The sequence below is a fragment of the Giraffa tippelskirchi genome, chromosome 3 (genome assembly GCF_054371585.1).
Source record: "Giraffa tippelskirchi isolate mGirTip1 chromosome 3, T2T-mGirTip1v1.2.pri, whole genome shotgun sequence".
Taxonomy (NCBI): domain Eukaryota; kingdom Metazoa; phylum Chordata; class Mammalia; order Artiodactyla; family Giraffidae; genus Giraffa; species Giraffa tippelskirchi.
The window spans coordinates 89294758-89314355 of NC_137277.1; the positions used below are offsets into that span (position 1 = coordinate 89294758).

The window sequence follows — 19598 nt, forward strand, 5'->3', positions numbered from 1 at the left end:
TTTACAGTTTAGTGGGGGCAGGTGAGCAATAACTAAATAATCACATCACTGTGTAATGACAATGGTATTATATGCTACAGAGGACAGGGCCCTCGACTGTGAAGAGCAGGGTAACCAGGTGTGGCTGGGGTCAGGGGAAGTTCTTCCTCTTGCTTGCTATCCTCAAATCTTCCCCCCCTGCCACCTTTATAGCTCCTGTCCTTGTTCAAATTCTTAACTGGATGGCACTTAGCCAGTCAGGTGTTCCATGATCATCCAATCTTTTTTTGTTGTTTTTTTTTAAGTGCTAGCCTTTCCTTGGGGCTTCCATGGTGGCTCTGTGGTAAAGAATCTGCCTGCCAATGCAGGAGACCTGGGTTTGGTCCCTAGGTCAGGAAGAACCCCTGGAGAAGGAACTGGCAACCCACTCCAGTATTCTTGTCTGGGAAATGCCAAGGACAGAGGAGCCTGGCAGGCTACAGTCCCTGGGACTGTATGGGATCTTTAGTTTACAAGGCTTTTATTTATTATTATTATTTGCCCTGTTGCATGTGGAATCTTAGTTTCCTGACCAGGGATAGAACTCAAGTTCCTTACAATGGGAGCTCAGAGTCTTAACTACTAGAACACCAGGGAAGTCCCATCATCCTATCTTGTATTCTCTTGCATGTCTTGCTGAACTTTTCCTTTAGAGTCCTTGAATGCATCTGAACACTTGCATTTACTTATATTTGTTCCAATCCATTCCCAACTTCACACAGTAAGCTCCATGAGGTCAGAGAGGTAAAACAAGAAATATATGTTTCATTTGGTCTATTAATTATTCAATAAAGTATATTAATTTAAGAGGCATGCAAGTGGTTTCATACAAGATTTAAAACAAATTGGCTCCAGATTCTTGTAGCACAGGCATAAATTAAATAATGCAAAATACCAAAATCTCGTATACCAGAAATTTGCTAGCCAGAAGAAGGCAATTTGAGACCTACTGCTTTTGTATAAATACGTATCTAGGGAAGGTTGAATAGAAATTTTGTTTGCAAATAGAAATGATTATTAGAGGTCAGGCCATAATCATCCTAAGCCACTGACTTTATTTCATTAACAACCTGATAATACACTAAGAATGACTTTTTAAAAATATATTTATTTATTATTTAGCTGCACTGGGTCTTAGTTGTGGCACATGGGATCTTTAGTTGTGGCACTTGAACTCTTAGTTGCAGCATGTGGGATCCAGTTCCCTAACCAGGGGTTGAACCCAGGCCGCCTGCATTGGGAGCTTGGAGTCTTAGCCACTGGACCACCATGGAAGTGCCATTAAGAATGACTTTATAAATTTTAGTTTTTCTTTTAAAGATAAATAGTTGGCATCACTTGAACTTTGTTTAAAAAAATTAAATATGATGAATCATGTTAAAATGTTTTGTAAACCTTAAAGGGATAGCATAGATGGAAAGTGTTACTGTTAATTTAAACACTTAATAACTTTAATACAGCTTTGCACATTTGAAAAGCCAGTGAAACTACTGCAGGTCTAAAATCTGACTGTAAAGTCTTTTTGTTTATTGACCTAATGACTCTTAAGAACTTCCGACTTTACCAAACTAGAAATACCTGTAGTTGACTTCAGTCTCTGCAGCTTGTATCTGCTCATTCTGCAGAAAGGCATTCATTGAGAAAAGACATTCTTCTTATGATTCCTTGACGGTGAGTAGAGGAGAGAAGCGTTCACAAATAACAGTTTCAGAGGGAATAATGAGAAAATGGTAAATTGAAAATACATAATCCCGGTTGGAACCATTGAATTAAAAAATAAAATCCTTGGTGAATCTCTCTAGAAAGGATCCAGTTTTATGGTTTTGTTAAAAGATAAATTCAGGCATATTTAAATTTTTAGGAGTTTATTTGAGCAAAAATAATTCCAGTTGGGCACATCAAACCAGTGGTAGCTAAAGGGGTTCTATTAATAGAAGTTAGGGAAAAGACTTAAACAGAGAAGAGAAGAGTAGGAAGCAAAGCCAGGAAATTATTCGGCTGGCTGTAGCTTAAGTAATTGCCTTATTTTGTTGTTGTTTTAGTTGCTAAGTTGTGTCCTACTATTTGTGACCCCATGGACTGCAGCACACCAGGTGGCTAGATAGCATCACCGGGTCAATGGACATTAATTTTACCTAACTCCGGGAGGTAGTTGCCTTATTTTGGAAAGCCTCTTTGGCTGTTCGTGATTTAGCTTTGTCCTTAGGTTTTGATTTCTTAGCCTTGAGGCATTCAGGCTTAGGTTTTGGTGGCTTATATAAGCTGCTAAGGCATTAAGGCTACCTCAGTCTAATGGCAACCTTGTTTAACTCATTTAACAAGTTTTCAGCTTCAAGTTTCCTGCCTGGTGTATTATAGGCCACTGTATACCTTCTATAAAGAATTCCTTCTCTCAGCTGATATTTCTTGAGTACTTACTATGTGTAGACATGGTATGTAATATGTCTCTAACGTTTAATCATCAGTTACTAACCTCACCTTTTACTCCTTGTAAGCCACCATTTACATCTTAAGAAATTTTTCTCTGGGAAGATGAGAGACATTCTTTAACAGTATAATCATTGGTAAGCATTCCCTTTCTGGTTCTTCCTCTTTCTTTCTCTTGCATGTGCTTGCACTTTATTGGCCATACTCTGAGCTGCAAACTATAAAGGCTGAGTTTGCATGAGCTGAGTGTTTTTAATCCACTAAACTAATTAACAATTAGGTTAATCTAACACATTTTGTGATGCACAAAATCATTATTGGCTGCATGGTAATTGGACCTAAATGGTAAGTAGCTCACATAAATGGCTGTAATTAGTATCACTTGTACATGGACAAAAACCGCTCTCTGTGATCTATTACAAAAAAAGATAAAGGGAAGTGAATGGTGCTGAAGTCTGCTCTTTCATGCCCCTTTTGAGTTTCAGGACTAGGTAATGAAAAAGTAACAGCAGTAATAGAGAGGAGCATTATTTAGTGTATACAAGGCGTCAAGCACTGAGTGAAGTATTTAATTATAATTACCATGTGTAATAATCACAACTTCATTCTGTAACTGATGCCATTATGTCACCACTTAAAAATGAGATGGAGCCATGAGGTGAGAATTATATGCCAAGTAGCAGAGGATGGGATTTGAGCCCAGATTTCTGCGGTTCTGGGACCCAACCCATTAAGCACTGTTTTCCTGTTTCTGAACCTCTTCCAAAGGGCCACAGATTCCATTTTACTTCATTTATTTAATTGAAGTACAGTTGATTTACCATGTTGTGTTAGTTTCAGGTGTATAGGAAGGTGATTCAGTTATATGTATATACACACATATATATATATATATATATATTCTTTTTCAGATTCTATTCCATTATAGGTTATTACAAGATATTGAATACATTGATAGTTCCCTGTGCTATATAGTAGGTCCTTGTTGTTTATCATTCTGTATATAATAGTTTGCATCTGCTAGTCCCAAACTCCCAATTCATCCCTCCCCTACTCCCCTCTCCTTTCGTAACCACAAGTTTGTTTTCTGTGCACAGATTCCCTCTCCAGCATAGCACAGCCACAGATACACTGCTCCTCAGAGGCTTCTTTTGCCTACCTTCTTCCCACACTACTGTTTACAGGGCCAAAGAGTGTGATATTTGGAATGAGAGATGATGGTCTACCAGGAGATGTGCTAGCTCCTGCAATGGTATTAGTGCCTGCAATGCAGAAAACCCAGATCGGATCCCTGGGTTGGGGGGATCCCCTGGAGAAAGGAGTGACAACCCGCTCCAGTATTCTCATCTGGAGAATTCCATGGACAGAGGAGTCTGGTGGTGGGCGGAGCGGGTATGGGGGGGAGGTTGCAAAGAGCCAGACACAACTGAGCAACTAACACTTTCACTTTCTGTCTGTCTCACTCACTCTTCACCTAAGAACCCCAAGAGAGACATTCGTTTCAGGTAATGCATGCAAAAACCAGGCTGATCAAGGGTTTGACTTCAAACTTCAGTTTAGGCCACTAGTGAATTGGTCTAGAATCTAGACCAGGGGTCAGCAAACAATGGTCCACAAATCAAATTGAGACTGTGGCCTGTTTTTGTAAATAAAATTTTACTGGAACACAGCCACAGTCACTTGTTTCCTACTGTCTATGAATGCTTTTGTCCTATATAGTTGAGGAATTGAGTTGAATAACTGCTTCAGCCCATATGGCCTGAAAAGCCTAAAATCTTTACTAACAGGTCCTTTATGGAAAATATTTACTAACTCTTGAACTAGGACATATGGAAAATTAAACCAAGAACAAGTACTGCTCTGTCTGTTCATCTTATCACTTCCTATGTGGAATCTCACCATCATCACTATTATTTTCATAGCTGTCATTAGATTAAACATCTCTACACACTATCACTTAATCCCTGTAAAAACTCCTTGACGTATATGCAGCCATTTTCCCCGTGTTATCAATGAAATCGGGGCTTGAGAGACTAAGTAATCTGCCCATGGGAGGAATACCTGCCATAATTAAGGAAAAGAACAGATGGACAGATGGAGGACAGATAAAGAGAGAATGTTTGTCTCCATGAATAGCCTAGGGAATTCAGGGAGAAGTCAAGAAGCTGGCCCACAGCATCATGATATATAGAATAGAGAGGATATTGGAGAGGGAGGAGATGTCTGACAGGCTTTGAGAAGCCCCATGGCCTAGCCATAAGGGAAAAAGAGAATGGGGAGGAATTTGGGGGCATTTTGTTCCAATGTGATATAATCCATGGGAAGAATCCAGCTCATGGAACTACCACAGACTAGGATCACTTGATTACCTGAAAAAGACTACATTCAAGCAGGAGTCAACCTTTATTTTAGCTCAGCAAATAACTCCAATCCTCAATAGATGGCGACTGAGGAAACAGCCGCCATGTGAGTCACATGACAAACAATCATTCTTTGGTTGAAAGGGTAGAGAGAAAGAATCATGCGCTCATCCTAGAGGCCAGCATGAGGAATTGCTTCTTCCTTTACAAATAGCACTGATGAAAACAGTGCTGTTGGCTAGGAACAACTGATTGTGATCAGGTAGCCTTCCCCTAACTTAGTGAGATGGCCAGGTTTATGAATCAAAGGACGGCTTTCCCAGCTCTATGCAGGAAGCTGGCTACTCCACTTGTATGCAATAGCAGCAGATGAGCCTGAGAGCTGGACAAAATGTGAATGGAGAAAGTGAAAGTCACTCAGTCATGTCCTACTCTTTGTGACCCCATGGACTATACATGTCCATGGAATTCTCCAGGCCAGAATACTGGAGTGGGTAGCCTTTCCCTTCTCCAGGGGATCTTCCCAACCCAGGGATCGAACCCAGGTCTCCCGCATTGCAGGCGAATTCTTTACCAGCTGAGCCACAAGGGAAGCCCAAGAATACTGGAGTAGGTAGCCATCCCTCCCCCAGTGGATCTTCCCAACCCAGGAATCGAACCGAGGTCTCCTGCATTGCAGGTGGATTCTTAACCAACTGAACTATCAGGGAAGCCCTGTATTCAAACAGTGCTCTACCACTTAATATACATTGAGACATTAAGTAAGTTAGGCAGCCTCTATACACCTCTGTTTTCTCTATTATTGTAAGGATTAAATGAAATAATACAAGTAAAGCACTTAGAAACATACCTTATTGTTATTGTTATTATTACTGGTGGTAGTAGTATAACTGTGCACGCATGAGTGCTAAGTAGCTTCAGTTGTGTCCAAACCTTCGCGACCCTATGGACTGCAGCCTGCCAGGATCCTCTGTCCATGGAATTCTCCAGGCAAGAATACTAGAGTGGGTTGTTGAGCCCTCCTCCATGGGATCTTCCCGACCCAGGGATCAAACCCTTGTCTCTTACATCTACCTGCATTGGCAGGTGGGTTTTTTTTTTGCCACTAGCGTCACTTGGGAAGCCAGGTACAGCAGTAGTTATCCTAAAAATTAGTTCACTAGTAGCAGGAATATAGCAGAAGTAGTAGGGACATATTGCATGTAATAAACTCTAGGATAGTCAAGCTAATAATAATGTCTTTATTGTTTCAGCAACCCTTTCACCAGAAAACCATCGTAAGGCTGTTTATATAAGGAATCAAATTCTTGTGTCATGACTCTAACCCACTCAGTGTCTATATGCTGACTTACTTACACTTCTTACTGACCTAAAAACATATTATTTTTTGTAGAATAGTGATGTTCAATCAAAAATAATGTAGTATTTTAAAATCATAACAGTAGAAAAATTGGAAATACGTTACAGAACAAAAGCTATCCCAAGTGTTTCCAAAGAGTTATTTAGCTTTCAAACTCCCACAGAAGGAACTTCCTTGGTGGTGCAATGAATAGGAATCCGCCTGCTAATGTAGGGGACATTAGTTTGATCCCTGGTCCAGAAAGATTCCACATGTTGAGGAGCAGCTAAGCCTATGTGCCACAACTACGAGCCCACGCTCTAGAGCCCAAGAGCTGCAACTATTGAGCCCATGTGCTGCAACTACTGAAGCCCTCACAGCTAAAGCCTGTGCTCCACAACAAGAGAAGCCACTGCAATGAGAAGCCTGCACATCAGATTGAAGAGTAGCCCCCATCCTTGACGCATCTAGAGAAAGCCTGCATGCAGCATTGAAGACCCAGTGTAACAAAAAAATAAATTAATTAAAATAAATAAAATTTTTAAAAAGCCATGTTGTGAGCTGTGCTATGGAGAGGACCATGTGATAAGGACTGCATGTCTCTGACCAACGAAGACCTAAGGTGGTCTGCTCACAGCCATAAAAAAAAGAAAACTCCCACAGAAGAATATTTCTGAGAAATTTTTGAGTTCACATGGATAGCCCAAATGACAATGAACACTATTTACAAACTGATGAAAACTATGTTTATCTCTTTTTATTTCAGATTTTCCTCAGTGTCATAGTAGGAGCTTTAAATCTTGGCAATGCCTCTTCCTGTTTGGAAGCCTTTGCAGCTGGGCGTGCTGCAGCCGCCAGCATCTTTGAGACAATAGACCGGGTATGTAAAAGCCAAAAGTAAAGGCCATTAGCAAGTTGAGGGTGGGGAGAGAAATGAACTCATGAGGAATTTATCTTCAGTGTTAAAAAATATGAGAAACTCTCATAATACCCTTAATTCAGCAATTCTTAACAAGTACTGTCATGAGCCAGACCACAGTCTTGAGATGGGAGTGCAAGAGTGAAATACAGCAAATAAGGCCCCTCCTCTCATATCATATGGGAAATAGGCACTAATGAAGTAGACATATCCAAAGATAGGATAATATTAGACAGTGATAAGTACAATGGTGGCTCAGATGGTAAAAAATCCGCCTGCAATTCGGGAGACATGGTTTGATCCTGGGTGGGGAAGATTCCCTGGAGGAGGGCATGGCAACCCATTCCGTATTCTTGCTTGGAGAATCCCCATGGACAGAGGAGCCTGGCGGGCTACAGTCCATGCGGTCGCAAAGAGTTGGACACAACTGAGTGACTAAGAAGCACCAGCAAGTACAGTAATGGAAATAAAACAGGTTACTGTGATAGCGGTTGGGGTAGGGGAAGGAGACTTTATATTGAGTGACAGTGACACCAATTATGAACTGAGAACCAAAGCAGGTGAGTGAGCCATGCAAAGAAGTACTTGGGAGAGGAGTGACGCCTGGGAGATAAGAGCGGGGAGCATATTCATGGAGAGACCTCCAGGTTGGAAAAGGGCTTGGTGAGTGCAAGGAACTAAAACAAAGTCAGTGTGATTGAACAGAGTGAGCAAGAGAGAAGCTGGAGAGATGGGAAGCGGCCAGATCATGCAGGACTTTCAGACTCAGTTCAGAAGATTAGATTAACTTCTAAATGTGACAGAAAGTCTACTGTCTTTGACCCTAGTAGCCTAGCTAAGATTTTCCTGATTAATCTATTGGAGCACAGTGGACATCAAGATAGAAAGGTCAAAATCCAAGAACATCTTCTCTGAGAAGATGCCCAGGACTGAGTCAGAAGCCCTGGAAATCCAGACGTGCATTGTGGGTCCCTACATAGTAAGTGTTGGTGAGATACAGAACCTGCCTGAGGAAACTGTCCATTGCTTTATCTGTTTCATATTTTGGGGTTTCATTTATTGGGCTAAAGAAAGATAGTTGAAAACCATGTAGAGCTATCCAAATTCTACCTCATTCTTGGCAGTGTTGAATGCTCAAATAAGATGTGTCTAAAAGTCCCTTGAAACTATTACAAAAATTTAAGGCATTTAAAAATTATTATTTTTACTAGAGAATAAAGAAGGGAAAATAGATGACACTGTAGCCCCAAAAAGAGATAGAATGATGAATTTCTCTCACTAGGGTAAGAGAAGGAAGAAGTTGACCCTGAGTGTTCTGGTAGCAGGAGATAACCATCACTCTGGTCTGATTATCCACCATGGTTAAGTTCTGAATTAGGCTCACTACTAACAGCCGTGGAGGTGAAATTCAGCACATCGATTAAAAGTTGGTGGCATTTGAAGATACCACTGGAGGACATTCAGTTAGTGTCAATTATCATCTGCAATAGTCAAATGTAGGGTACTATTAGACCTTCACCACTTGAGACTCCTCTACTTCCTCAATGAACAAATGTGTATCATCTGTCAAGTTAGGTTATGGTGACGATCACATAAAAGAAAAAACATTAAAACACCTGTAGATTGTCTTCTTGGGTATCTCAATATTATAATACTCCATAATAATATCAATATATTATATACCAGTATATTAATTACAGATTAATACCATATATTATATTGTGATATTTTCACTATATAAAATATATCATAGTAATACAAAATAAATACTAATTAAATTAAATTAATGTGATAATGTTTTATACCAATTAAATGATCAATGGTTTTAATTATAATTAATTGTACATTAATTATTTATGTAAGTTTGGTTATTATAAATCTCATAATACATTTAATATATAATATATTTTAATACAATTATGTAGCAATAGTAATTACAGAGTAATAATCTCACATTAATTTCCCAGTAAATGTTAGTGAATATTATTACTATTATTAATGCAATTTAATGTAGAAGCAGTTTATCTTTGGCAATGTTTAGCCTGATTGCTATTCTGTGTTATGAATAAATTCAAACTGAGATGGACAGTAAATGCATGTTATACATGCTATTGCTCTATCCCTTTTACATTCCACTTCAGAAACCCCTCATTGACTGCATGTCAGAAGATGGTTACAAGCTGGATCGAATTAAGGGTGAAATTGAATTCCATAATGTGACCTTCCACTATCCTTCCAGACCAGAGGTGAAGGTATGTGCCAATCTTTTTCCAGTTTTCTTCTTTGATGATTCATTTCCAGAGCCACAAGTTGCTTGTTTTTCTGAAGCATGACTCATTTTCCAGGAACAAGGCACAGAGGCATGTTTCTCTGGAAGTGTCCTCAGGTCTAGTTCCTTAGGCCACTAACCACATTCCTTGTGCTAATAATAATAATATACAAATCTCTTTGGTAGGAATAGTTGGGTAACACATTCAGGTTGAGTCAGCTGAGTGACACTCTGTTGAAATGAGTGGCAGGTCCTGTCACTGTGAACACAAGCTAAACAAACTGCAAGGCAATCAGAACAATCCAGGACAGCGGTGCCAGGTATCTCCTTAGAGGCTGCAGAAGGTAGACCACTGCGTGGGTAGGGTATGAAGTGGCAAAGGAAAGCTGCTCTCTGAAATTTTTTACTTCCTATCCATGTTTGCAAGGATCATTAGATCAGTCCTTAGAGGAAAGGTAATTTTGTAATTTTATAATCACCATTTGTACTATGCAATTAATTGTTCTGGGCACAAGGTAAAGAAAATTTACACTGTTCCCACACCTACTGAGCAAGTGTCTTTAAAGGCAATTTACGCTACAGGAAACTTAGGATCTACTTCTCTAAAACAACTGGCTTTGGAAGGAGAGGAGACTTATTCCTCATTTTTAACAGAGTGTCTTTAGCCACCCTTTCTTTTCATTTATTTACTTTTAATTGAAAAATATTTGATGCACAATATTGCACTACTTTCAGGTGTACTACATAGCAATTAGATATTTGCATACATTATGAAATGATCACTGTGGTAAGTCTAGTTATCATCTGCCTCTATCCAAAATCATTACAATATTGTTGACCATATTCCTTATGCTGTATATTATGTCCATGTGCCTTATTTATTTTACAACTTCAGGCTTCTACCCCCTTAACCCCTTCACATATTTTCCCCTCTGGCAATCATTCATTTGTTCTCTGTATCTCTGAGTCTGTTTTCATTTTGTTTTGCTTGTTTGCTTATTTTATTTTTTAGATTCTACATATAAGTGAGATCATACAGTATTTGTCCTTTTCTGTCTGATATTTCACTTAGCATAATATTTTCTAGATTCATCCATGTTGTCACAAGCAGAAATATTTAATTTTTTATGTCTGAGTAAATTCCTTTGTGTGTATGTGTGTATATATATGTATATATATATATATATGTATATATATCTTGGCTATTATAAATAATACTGCAATAAACACTGGTATCCATATATCTTTTCAAATTAATGTTTCTGTTTTTTTCTGATAAATATGCAGAAGTGAAACTTCTGGATAATTTGGCAGTTCCATTTTTAATGTTTTGAGGAAACTTTGACTGTTTTCCATAGTTAGCTATGCTTCCTTAATAGTTCTATTATCCCCACAGAGGTCATGGAAATGCAACTTAATTCTAATATGACATAGTTGTAACATAAGTAAATTTATATATATATATACACATACAAACAAATATACATCATACATACATACTTATATATGTATATAAGATAGGTACATGTATATTCTGATATTTCTGAAGTATATTCTTGATTACAACACACATACATATATAAACATTAAATGTAAAAGTGCCTTGTGAAATATAAATATAATATATAATATAATATAAATAACAATGCTTACTCAGTAAACATTTTTGAATAAATGGTTAAAAACTTCCTTTATAATATCTGTTCAGAGACAGCTGTTAAACAAATACCAGTTGAACTGAAATACATTTATTTCATTTCTGTTTTATTTTCTATTCTCAATGCCAGTAGTTTGCTTTAACAAAGTCTTCTACTGCTAAGTGACTTTCTCCCCTAAGCTAATTGGGACAGTCTCCTTGAGGTATCCTGGCTTGTCAGAAATGTTTTAAATTAGATTTTGGAACATAGTTTTCAAGGTCGGTCTGGCTTATTTACTTCAATAGTGTTACCACACATCATTTTATTTGTTGACTATAGCTATTAGTTTATGACTAACTAATATGCTAAATGCTAAAACCACATCATAGCACTGTTTACTAATTTTTCTGGTTATAAATGGAAATCAATGGATGTTGCTATGAGGGCCTAAGTAAACACATACACAGTGTCCTAACAAAGTGTTCTAACTTGTAGCCTAATTGATGACAATCTGAACATTTTTCTTTTCTTTTCTCTGCAGATTTTAAATAAACTTAGCACAGTCATTAAATCAGGGGAAGTGACAGCTGTGGTAGGATCCAGTGGAGCTGGGAAAAGCACAGCACTGCAGCTCATTCAGCGATTCTATGACCCTACTGAAGGCATGGTGTGTATCTTCTAGAAACTTCTTAATACACGGCGATGTGTGCATGGATGCTCAGTCCTGTCCAACTCTTTGCAAACCCATGGACTAGCCCACCAGGCTCCTCTGTCCATGGAATTTTCCAGGCAAGAATATTGGAGTAGGGTGCCATTTCCTACTCCAGAGGATCTTTCTGACCCAGGGATGGAACCTGTGTCTTCTGCCTCTCCTGCATTGGCAGACAGATTCTTTATCATTGAGCCACCTGGAGATAGGAGATTGAAAGTGGTGATATACTGGTCAAATACAAACACCTAGCAAACACTGACAGCACTTTGACATCTGCATAGTTCAGTTAATGATTTGTTGGTTTGGTTTTTTGGCTGTAACCTGTGGCATGTGGGATCTTCCCTGACCAGGGATCAAAGTCTGACTTAATGATTTTTTTTGCCTAAACCAAATGGATTAATTCTCTCCATAGTAGTTGTGTTTGATGAATAATCAGTCCATCTGCTCAGTGATGTAACTGAATGTACGGATACATTCAAAATGGTATTGCTGCCTTTTCAGTGAGGGAAAATTTCCATTTTTTTCTTCATATTATAACAAAATTGTTATTATTCCCTAAAGTTCTCCAAACACTAAGTATAAGAAAGCTTACATGGCCAGAATTAACAGAGAACAGTTCTTGATTGTTACTCTGAGATGTTAAGTCTAAAAATAATTACATTATTTTTGCAAACTACTTAGTCTCTTTCTCCTTGTGTTTGTCTGACTATAAATATAGACTGAAACTAAAAAATATATTAATAATTGCTATTTATCACATATTATATGTCAAGTACTTTATAGAGATCATTACTTATTTTCACAGCAACTTCCAAAGATAAATATTCCCGTTTTACAAATGAGGAAGCAGAGAAATTGAGAGTTGACCCAGAGCTGAACCCAGATCTGTTGGATGTCAAAGACTATGCTTTTTTCACTCTGCCTCATAATCATTCTTGTTAATATCTCCTTGATGCCTTGAGATAGAATCATTTGACTGTATATTAAATGACTTCTTCCATGCAATGAGCTCTATATAATGCAGGTACTGTCAGAGTGACATGGCAAATGTGATAAGGTTTTCTTTTTTCACAGACACTTTATTCTCTGATTGGGTATTCTTTGCTACATACCACTATAATTATACTCTGAATATATAGAAATCATATTTTTTATATAAAATGTTTATATTTTTGCTAATAGTAATTTATTTAGTTTATTTACTTATCCCATTTATAGTTTCAATTGCATTTGAAAACCTGAGTGTGATTTGATGAATCAGGCCAGAAAGTAAGATTTTGTTCTAAAACATACACATATATGCAAGATAGAGACCATTGGCCATTTTCTTTGTATCTTTTGAAGCTCATTTTGGCTTCAAGTCAAAAGATAGAAATATTTGAAGTATGATGAATAACTAACTGTACTCTTTATTGAGAAATTAAAATTTTTTCTATTCTTGGGCCAATCGAGCTAAACTAAGTGACCTTTATATCAATTGTGTTTCTACAATGAATTGTCCTACAGCTATACTTGATTTCAACTTATATTGTCATCCTTATATTAACAACCACATTATGAGAGGAATTGTTTTACACAATCTTGTGGGTCTCATTTTTTCTCCTCATAGGTCAAGTACAGCACAGTGGTAGTATTCAGAATCTTGAAGGATTCCAAGAGAAGTGATGTTGTGGTTTTTGTTCTCTAGGTGACCTTGGATGGCCATGACATTCGCTCTCTTAACATCCAGTGGCTCAGAGCTCAGATTGGGATAGTGGAGCAAGAGCCTGTTCTGTTTTCCACCACCATTGCAGAGAACATACGCTATGGCAGAAAAGATGCAACGATGGAAGATATAGTCCGAGCAGCCAAGGAAGCCAATGCCTACAACTTCATCATGGACCTGCCACAGGTACCCCTAGCCTCTCATTCCAGAGGGAAACCCAGAATTCATAGAAGGAAAAAAATTACATAGTAATATGCATTGCTTTTCATTTGAATTCTAAATTATCAATGTCATGCTTTAATTTTATGCCTGGAAATGTACTTTGAATTCCCCTCTTTGTCTGAAAATATGTTGTGGTTAATACACTAAAATCTACCAAACTGCAGCACCTTCTTTTAGAAGCTCACTTTAACATAGATACTGTTTCCTTATTCCATCTATTTAAACATTTGTCTAAGCAGATGATAAATTTGTCATGTGGTGGTAACTTTCACAATGCTCTTTTGATGTCTGCAACTGTTACTGTTCTCAAATTTTCTTGTGTTTGGGCTGCTATACTGTGTCTTCAGTACTATGTCTCACATATTCAAAATTTCCTCATTTATCTTCAATTTATATGAAAGCAATGACAAAATCAACTCAGTATTATACTTGTATGGATTTCTTGGCCTATGGTCTGCTAAATCAAAGAAGAATTATTATTACTATTTAACACATATATAGTGCTTGCTACATATCACGCACTTTTCTAAGCACTTCACATCTATTAGTTCATTTAACTCTCCCAATCATCCGGTCAGGCAGCTATACCATTATCCCCATCTACAGATGAATAATTGAGGTTCCAAGAGGTCAAATCACTTGCTCAAGGCAAGGTTCTCATCCAAGGTGGTCTGGTTCCACAGTCTGTGCTCTAGAATACATCTTTCTCAGCCTTCCAAAATGCCTATATGAATAGGATTGCAGCTCTGTGTATGATATAGTCTAGTGGTTAAACAATATAAAGCTTCAGAATCAGACCGCCCTCAGACAAATCCCAGGTTCTGCACTTGTAAGATTTATGAACTTCGGCAAGTTACTTTACCCCCTCAGACTGCAGCATTACTTTATCCATCCATTAAGGAGAATAGTAGTACCTGCCTCATGGCACATCAGTCAGGACTAAATGAGATGATATGTGTAAAGAGCTCAGATCCACGCTTTCTACATGGTAGGTTCTCAACTCATGTTGCTAATATAAGTGAGATAGAGACTGACCACATTGACCCCTTGTGAGATTCCAGTGTAATACTGGGCATGCAAGATAGTAACTGTTCTCTGTTCATGGTAGTGATTATAAAGCTACTTTGATCTTTCATTCATAATGTATAGACAACTTTAGTGTTGTGTTTTTTTGTGTTGTCTAGCTAGAAGAAAGAGACAAGGAATTGACATATGCTTTAATCCTCTAAGATGGATTTTCAGGATGCTGATTAACTTTTATTGTGGTGAAAACATTTTACTTGAAGTTGAGCTAAAAAGAAACACTTTCATCATCCAGAATGAAAGAATAAATCAATATCTTTATTTTACACACAAATATTGATTAGATAATAACCTGTTTCAGGAAAGGGTTTTTTTTAAAGTGAAAGATGGATGTGTGAAAACTCATGCTTGAGGAGGAAGCTAGAAAGGACCTTTGTAATGAATGGATCACTGTCAGGATCCATCAAATTCTTGCTCTTTATCACTGATGTTGCTTTCTTCCTAGCAATTTGACACGCTTGTCGGAGAAGGAGGAGGCCAGATGAGTGGTGGCCAGAAACAAAGAATAGCCATTGCCAGAGCCCTTGTTCGAAACCCAAAGATCCTGCTTTTGGACATGGCCACCTCGGCTCTGGACAATGAGAGTGAAGCCATGGTGCAAGAGGCACTGAGTAAGGTTTGTTGAAAGTCTAAGTTCCTCTGATAAGTCCATGTGGAAATTCTTGTGTTGTTGTAGGAAAGGCCTCTGTGAAGAGAGGAGAAAGAGAAAGACAGACAGAGAGAGAAGGACTACATGGGTCATTGTGTCTGTTTGGAAACTATTGGCTCACCACAATGTTCCTCACAGTTGAATAGAAGACATATGATTTGCTTCTAAAGGCTGCACGTGTAAACTTTTAAATCTTGTGAAGTCTAACTCACAAGATGTGATTTTAAAAATTTACATTTTGGTTTTAAGATGTTGATTAATAGCAGCAACTGGAGCAATGTGTGATGTGTTTATTAGCCACAAGAAAGTACGCTGGCATTTTCTAATGTCTGTGTAGCCTATTTCAGAATCTTCTTAGGGATCGAGCCTCCGCCTTACTTGTGGATTCTAAGACAGTCCAAAACGTCACCGTCAGCTTTGTCTTACGGTCTGACTCAGCGCACTGTACAATCTCACAGGTTCAGCAAGGGCACACAATCATTTCTGTCGCTCATCGCCTATCTACAATCAGAGCTGCAGACGTCATTATTGGTTTTGAACATGGTACAGCAGTGGAAAGAGGCACCCATGAAGAACTGTTGGAAAGGAAAGGCGTTTACTTCACTCTAATAACTTTGCAAAGTCAAGGAGACCAAGCCTTTAATGAAAAAGACATAAAAGGCAAGTGCCTGTTCAGTTATGCTTATACATTATGTTAAATAAATAGTTAGCATATATGATGTTTTTGGATCTCTATGCATTTTAATATAGAGAGTCTTAGTTGTTCTCCTCAAAGCCCTGGGGGACATTATATAGATGATAAAGGAAAGAACAGATGCTCAGGAGGTTTAGTTATTGATCAAGTCATAGTGCTAAAACCCAGGTCTCCTGTGGAAGAAACTTCAATTCCATCTCCTTTTTTCCCCTCACACTTTGCAAATAAGAGAGTCTTCCTAGAATGTCCTGCACTCAGTATGAGCTCTCTTCTTGTTGGTTGAGTGAATTAAACAATGACTAAAAAGTTTTATGCATATTTTCATTAATGTAGGTAGATACTTCAGGTCCTAATGTACTTTCTCCTTTTCAATCTGAATTTTCTTCTTTTTTTTTTTTTGGCCGTATCATGTGGCATGTGGGATCCAATTCTCTGACAAGGGATCAAACCCATGCCCCCTGCAGTGGAAGCATAGAGTCTTAATCTCTGGATTTGGTAGTTTACCTAAACTTATGTTAAGCATCCATTACAAACTTTCTCTCCCATATCAAATCTGGATTTGTTAACACTATTGGGTAAAATGATTATATACATTGAACATGTGATTTATTCCGAAAAGATTTTTTTAATTTGGTTCATCTACAGTTTTTTTTTTTTTTTGCCACCTCTAGTGGATTTCTCAGGCTTCCCTGGTGGCTCAGACAGTAAAGAATCTGCCTGCAATGCAAGGGTCCTGGGTTTGATCCCCTGAAGAAGGGAATGGCAACCCACTCCAGTATTCTTACTGGAGAGTTCCATGGCTACAGTCCATGGTGTCAAAAAGAGTTGGACACAATTGAGCAACTAATGCTTTCACTTTGCTTTTCAGTGGGTTTCTCACAAGATTTTTTTGTCATTCATATCAGCTATAACTATAGGTATCTATTTCTGTGGTGATAACACATAGGCTATCATATAATTCAAAAGATTCAACCTTGCTGAGTATTTTTAACTTTTTTATTGTTAGAATGTGCTGGACAAGTGTTAGCTTTTAGTTATTGCAATAAAATTAACAGGTTGTTTGAGATCAGACATAGTAATGATATGCTATGCAAATATAGTAAATAATCTTATTTTGCTTTGGTTCTGCTTATTGTATACACTAAGGGATCACTCGTGTTGTATTGAATAGGAAAAGATGAAACCGAAGATGCCTTACTTGAGAGAAAACAGAGCTTTAGCAGAGGGAGCTACCAAGCTAGTTTAAGGTAAGCTCAGGCAACGGGGCAGATTTTAAAGTTTTCAGATGTTTTCAGGAACCCTCTGCAGCTAAGATCTTCTGGCAATATCTCAGGTATACTTGGAAAGCCCTTAAATACAGCCCCAGGTCTTGTGTAATATGAACATGCAAATGAATCGTTGGTTGCCATATTGACATTTCTGTCTCCAATCCATAGCGGTTTTTTAAATTGGGCTTCTCATTTTATTGAGGGTAGGGGGTCATGATAAAGACGCTCTGTAGTTAAAATGTTGTTCATTGAGCTTCAGTTCAGTTCAGTCGCTCAGTCATGTCTGACTCTTTGCAACCCCATGAATTGCAGCATGCCAGGCCTCTCTGTCCATCACCAAATCCCGGAGTCCATCCAAACCCATATCCATTGAGTCGGTGATGCCATCCAGCCACCTCATCCTCTATCCTCCCCTTCTCCTCCTGCCCCCAGCATTAGGGTCTTTTCCAATGAGTCAACTCTTTGCATCAGGTAGCCAAAGTATTGCAGCTTCAGTTTCAACATCAGTCCTTCCAATGAACACCCAGGATTGATCTCCTTTAGGATGGACTGGTTGGATTTCCTTGCAGTCCAAGGGACTCTCAAGAGTCTTCTCTAACACCACAGTTCAAAAGCATCAATTCTTCGGCCTTCAGCTTTCTTCACTGCCCAACTCTCACACCCATACATGATTACTAGAAAAACCATAGCCTTGACTAGACGGACCTTTGTTGGCAAAGTAGGGGATTTTTTAAAAATCTGTGTTTAGACTTGTCTCCCAGAGTTAACTGTGGTATGAAACACTGTCTTAAATGGAAGTCAGATTCATGCCTTTAACTCCATTCTTTAACCTACTGAGCTACAATTGAATTACAAATATTTCTGCTCCCAGAGTTCCCCATCCAAGGTCAAATCATTCTTTAACTAGATGAAATATGAGATGTGTCATCTAACACTTAAAGCATGTTTTCCTAAACATGAACTTTATTTTTTCCTGGGTCAATCTGTGGGTATTGACTTCCAAAGCATTTTTTTGGAGCATGCTGTAGCAAGACTATAAATTTAATATTTCACTCTGGTTTAAAAGTTGAAAAAAAATAGTTCCTTTAATGTTAAAGGTCTGTATATTAAGAAAAATTCTGCCCAGGAGTATTTGTGTGTATTTGTGAAAATGTTATTCAAGATCTTTTTTTCTGAAGTTTGGAGACTATTTGTAGGCAATAGACTGACATTTCTCTACCATGTCCCTTATCAATTCTAGGATATTTGATTCAAGACTGTGCTCTAAACAAAGGCTCAATTTATGACTTGCTCATTCAAGATAGCTAATTGTTTACTGAAAAATGGTTAAAGAGGCTTAAAATATAATATTCTAGAAACAACTCCAAGTAGTTCAAACACAGATTTATTTACTTTTAATATTCAAAGACTAGTTCACTGGGTTTTATGCTTAGGGGTTTTATTTTTCCTTTTAAGAACAGGTCTATTCAGAAAATTCCAAGAAATGCTAGTTTTATTGAATTTTTTTCAGTTTGGAAAGTAATAAAGCAATAGTTCAAATGTAAAAGCTATAAAAATTTCCAAATTTGTTGGGTAATTTTTAAAGACATCTGGCATTAATTATTGCACCATGTTTTTTTCTGATTGGAAGAAAAAAATTATAAAGGTCATCAGAATCACAGTCTGAAGATATCAACTAACTTTTTAAACCCAGAAAATGACTAGGCATCTCTTGTGACCACTAAGTTAAAGGTTGCAAAGAGGAAATGTATCTCATGGTGCAGTCAAAAGAAAATAAATATTTTTTAATTTTTCAGATGAACAGAATTTTTCCCATTCTAAGTAGTTTACTTACAGTTTACTATTAGGCCCAGATAACTGTTTTAATATAAACATTTCTTATTTGGCTATTAGTTCTTACAAATTCTACATTTTGGTGACTAGGGAGAGAAACCCAGAAATACAACCTGTACACAGAAAGTAGCTATTAACCTCCTACAGAGAAAGATTTATAGGTTTGAGTAAGAAGGTCTGTTAAAAATATCTTATTGTGTATGCTGACAGATTTTTTTTTTAAGAGGACTAATTGAAATGTTAATTTGTATCTTATTTCCTCGGTCTGATGCCTAAGTCTCTCTTTAGTAATATATTTTAGATTCAAGAACAATTTCCATGGATGACAATAATTTCCTGAATAATAACGTTGAGAGAGAGAGAGCATGTATTCCCAAATTAGCTGTTTTTGTTTCCGATGAGAAGTGGTACACAGCTTCTGAGGAAGGGAGGGGCAGCCATTGTAGGTTTCTGGAAAGAGGAG

General features: G+C 37.8%; 1 protein-coding gene across 3 annotated transcripts in view; it reads left to right on the forward strand.

Annotated features, from left to right (window-relative positions):
- The window catches only part of ABCB11 (ATP binding cassette subfamily B member 11), a 168032-nt gene that overhangs the window by 112010 nt on the left and 36424 nt on the right, over positions 1-19598 (forward strand). For 2 of the 3 annotated variants that reach the window (XM_081582599.1, XM_081582600.1), the window contains 7 exons: positions 6911-7024; positions 9205-9315; positions 11511-11636; positions 13369-13572; positions 15137-15307; positions 15799-16000; positions 17206-17281. In XM_081582599.1, the coding sequence (XP_081438725.1) occupies positions 6911-7024; positions 9205-9315; positions 11511-11636; positions 13369-13572; positions 15137-15307; positions 15799-16000; positions 17206-17281 (1004 nt within the window). Of the gene's footprint in view, positions 1-6910; positions 7025-9204; positions 9316-11510; positions 11637-13368; positions 13573-15136; positions 15308-15798; positions 16001-17205; positions 17282-19598 lie in introns of those variants that run through there. The other variant, XM_081582601.1, reaches the window with a different exon arrangement.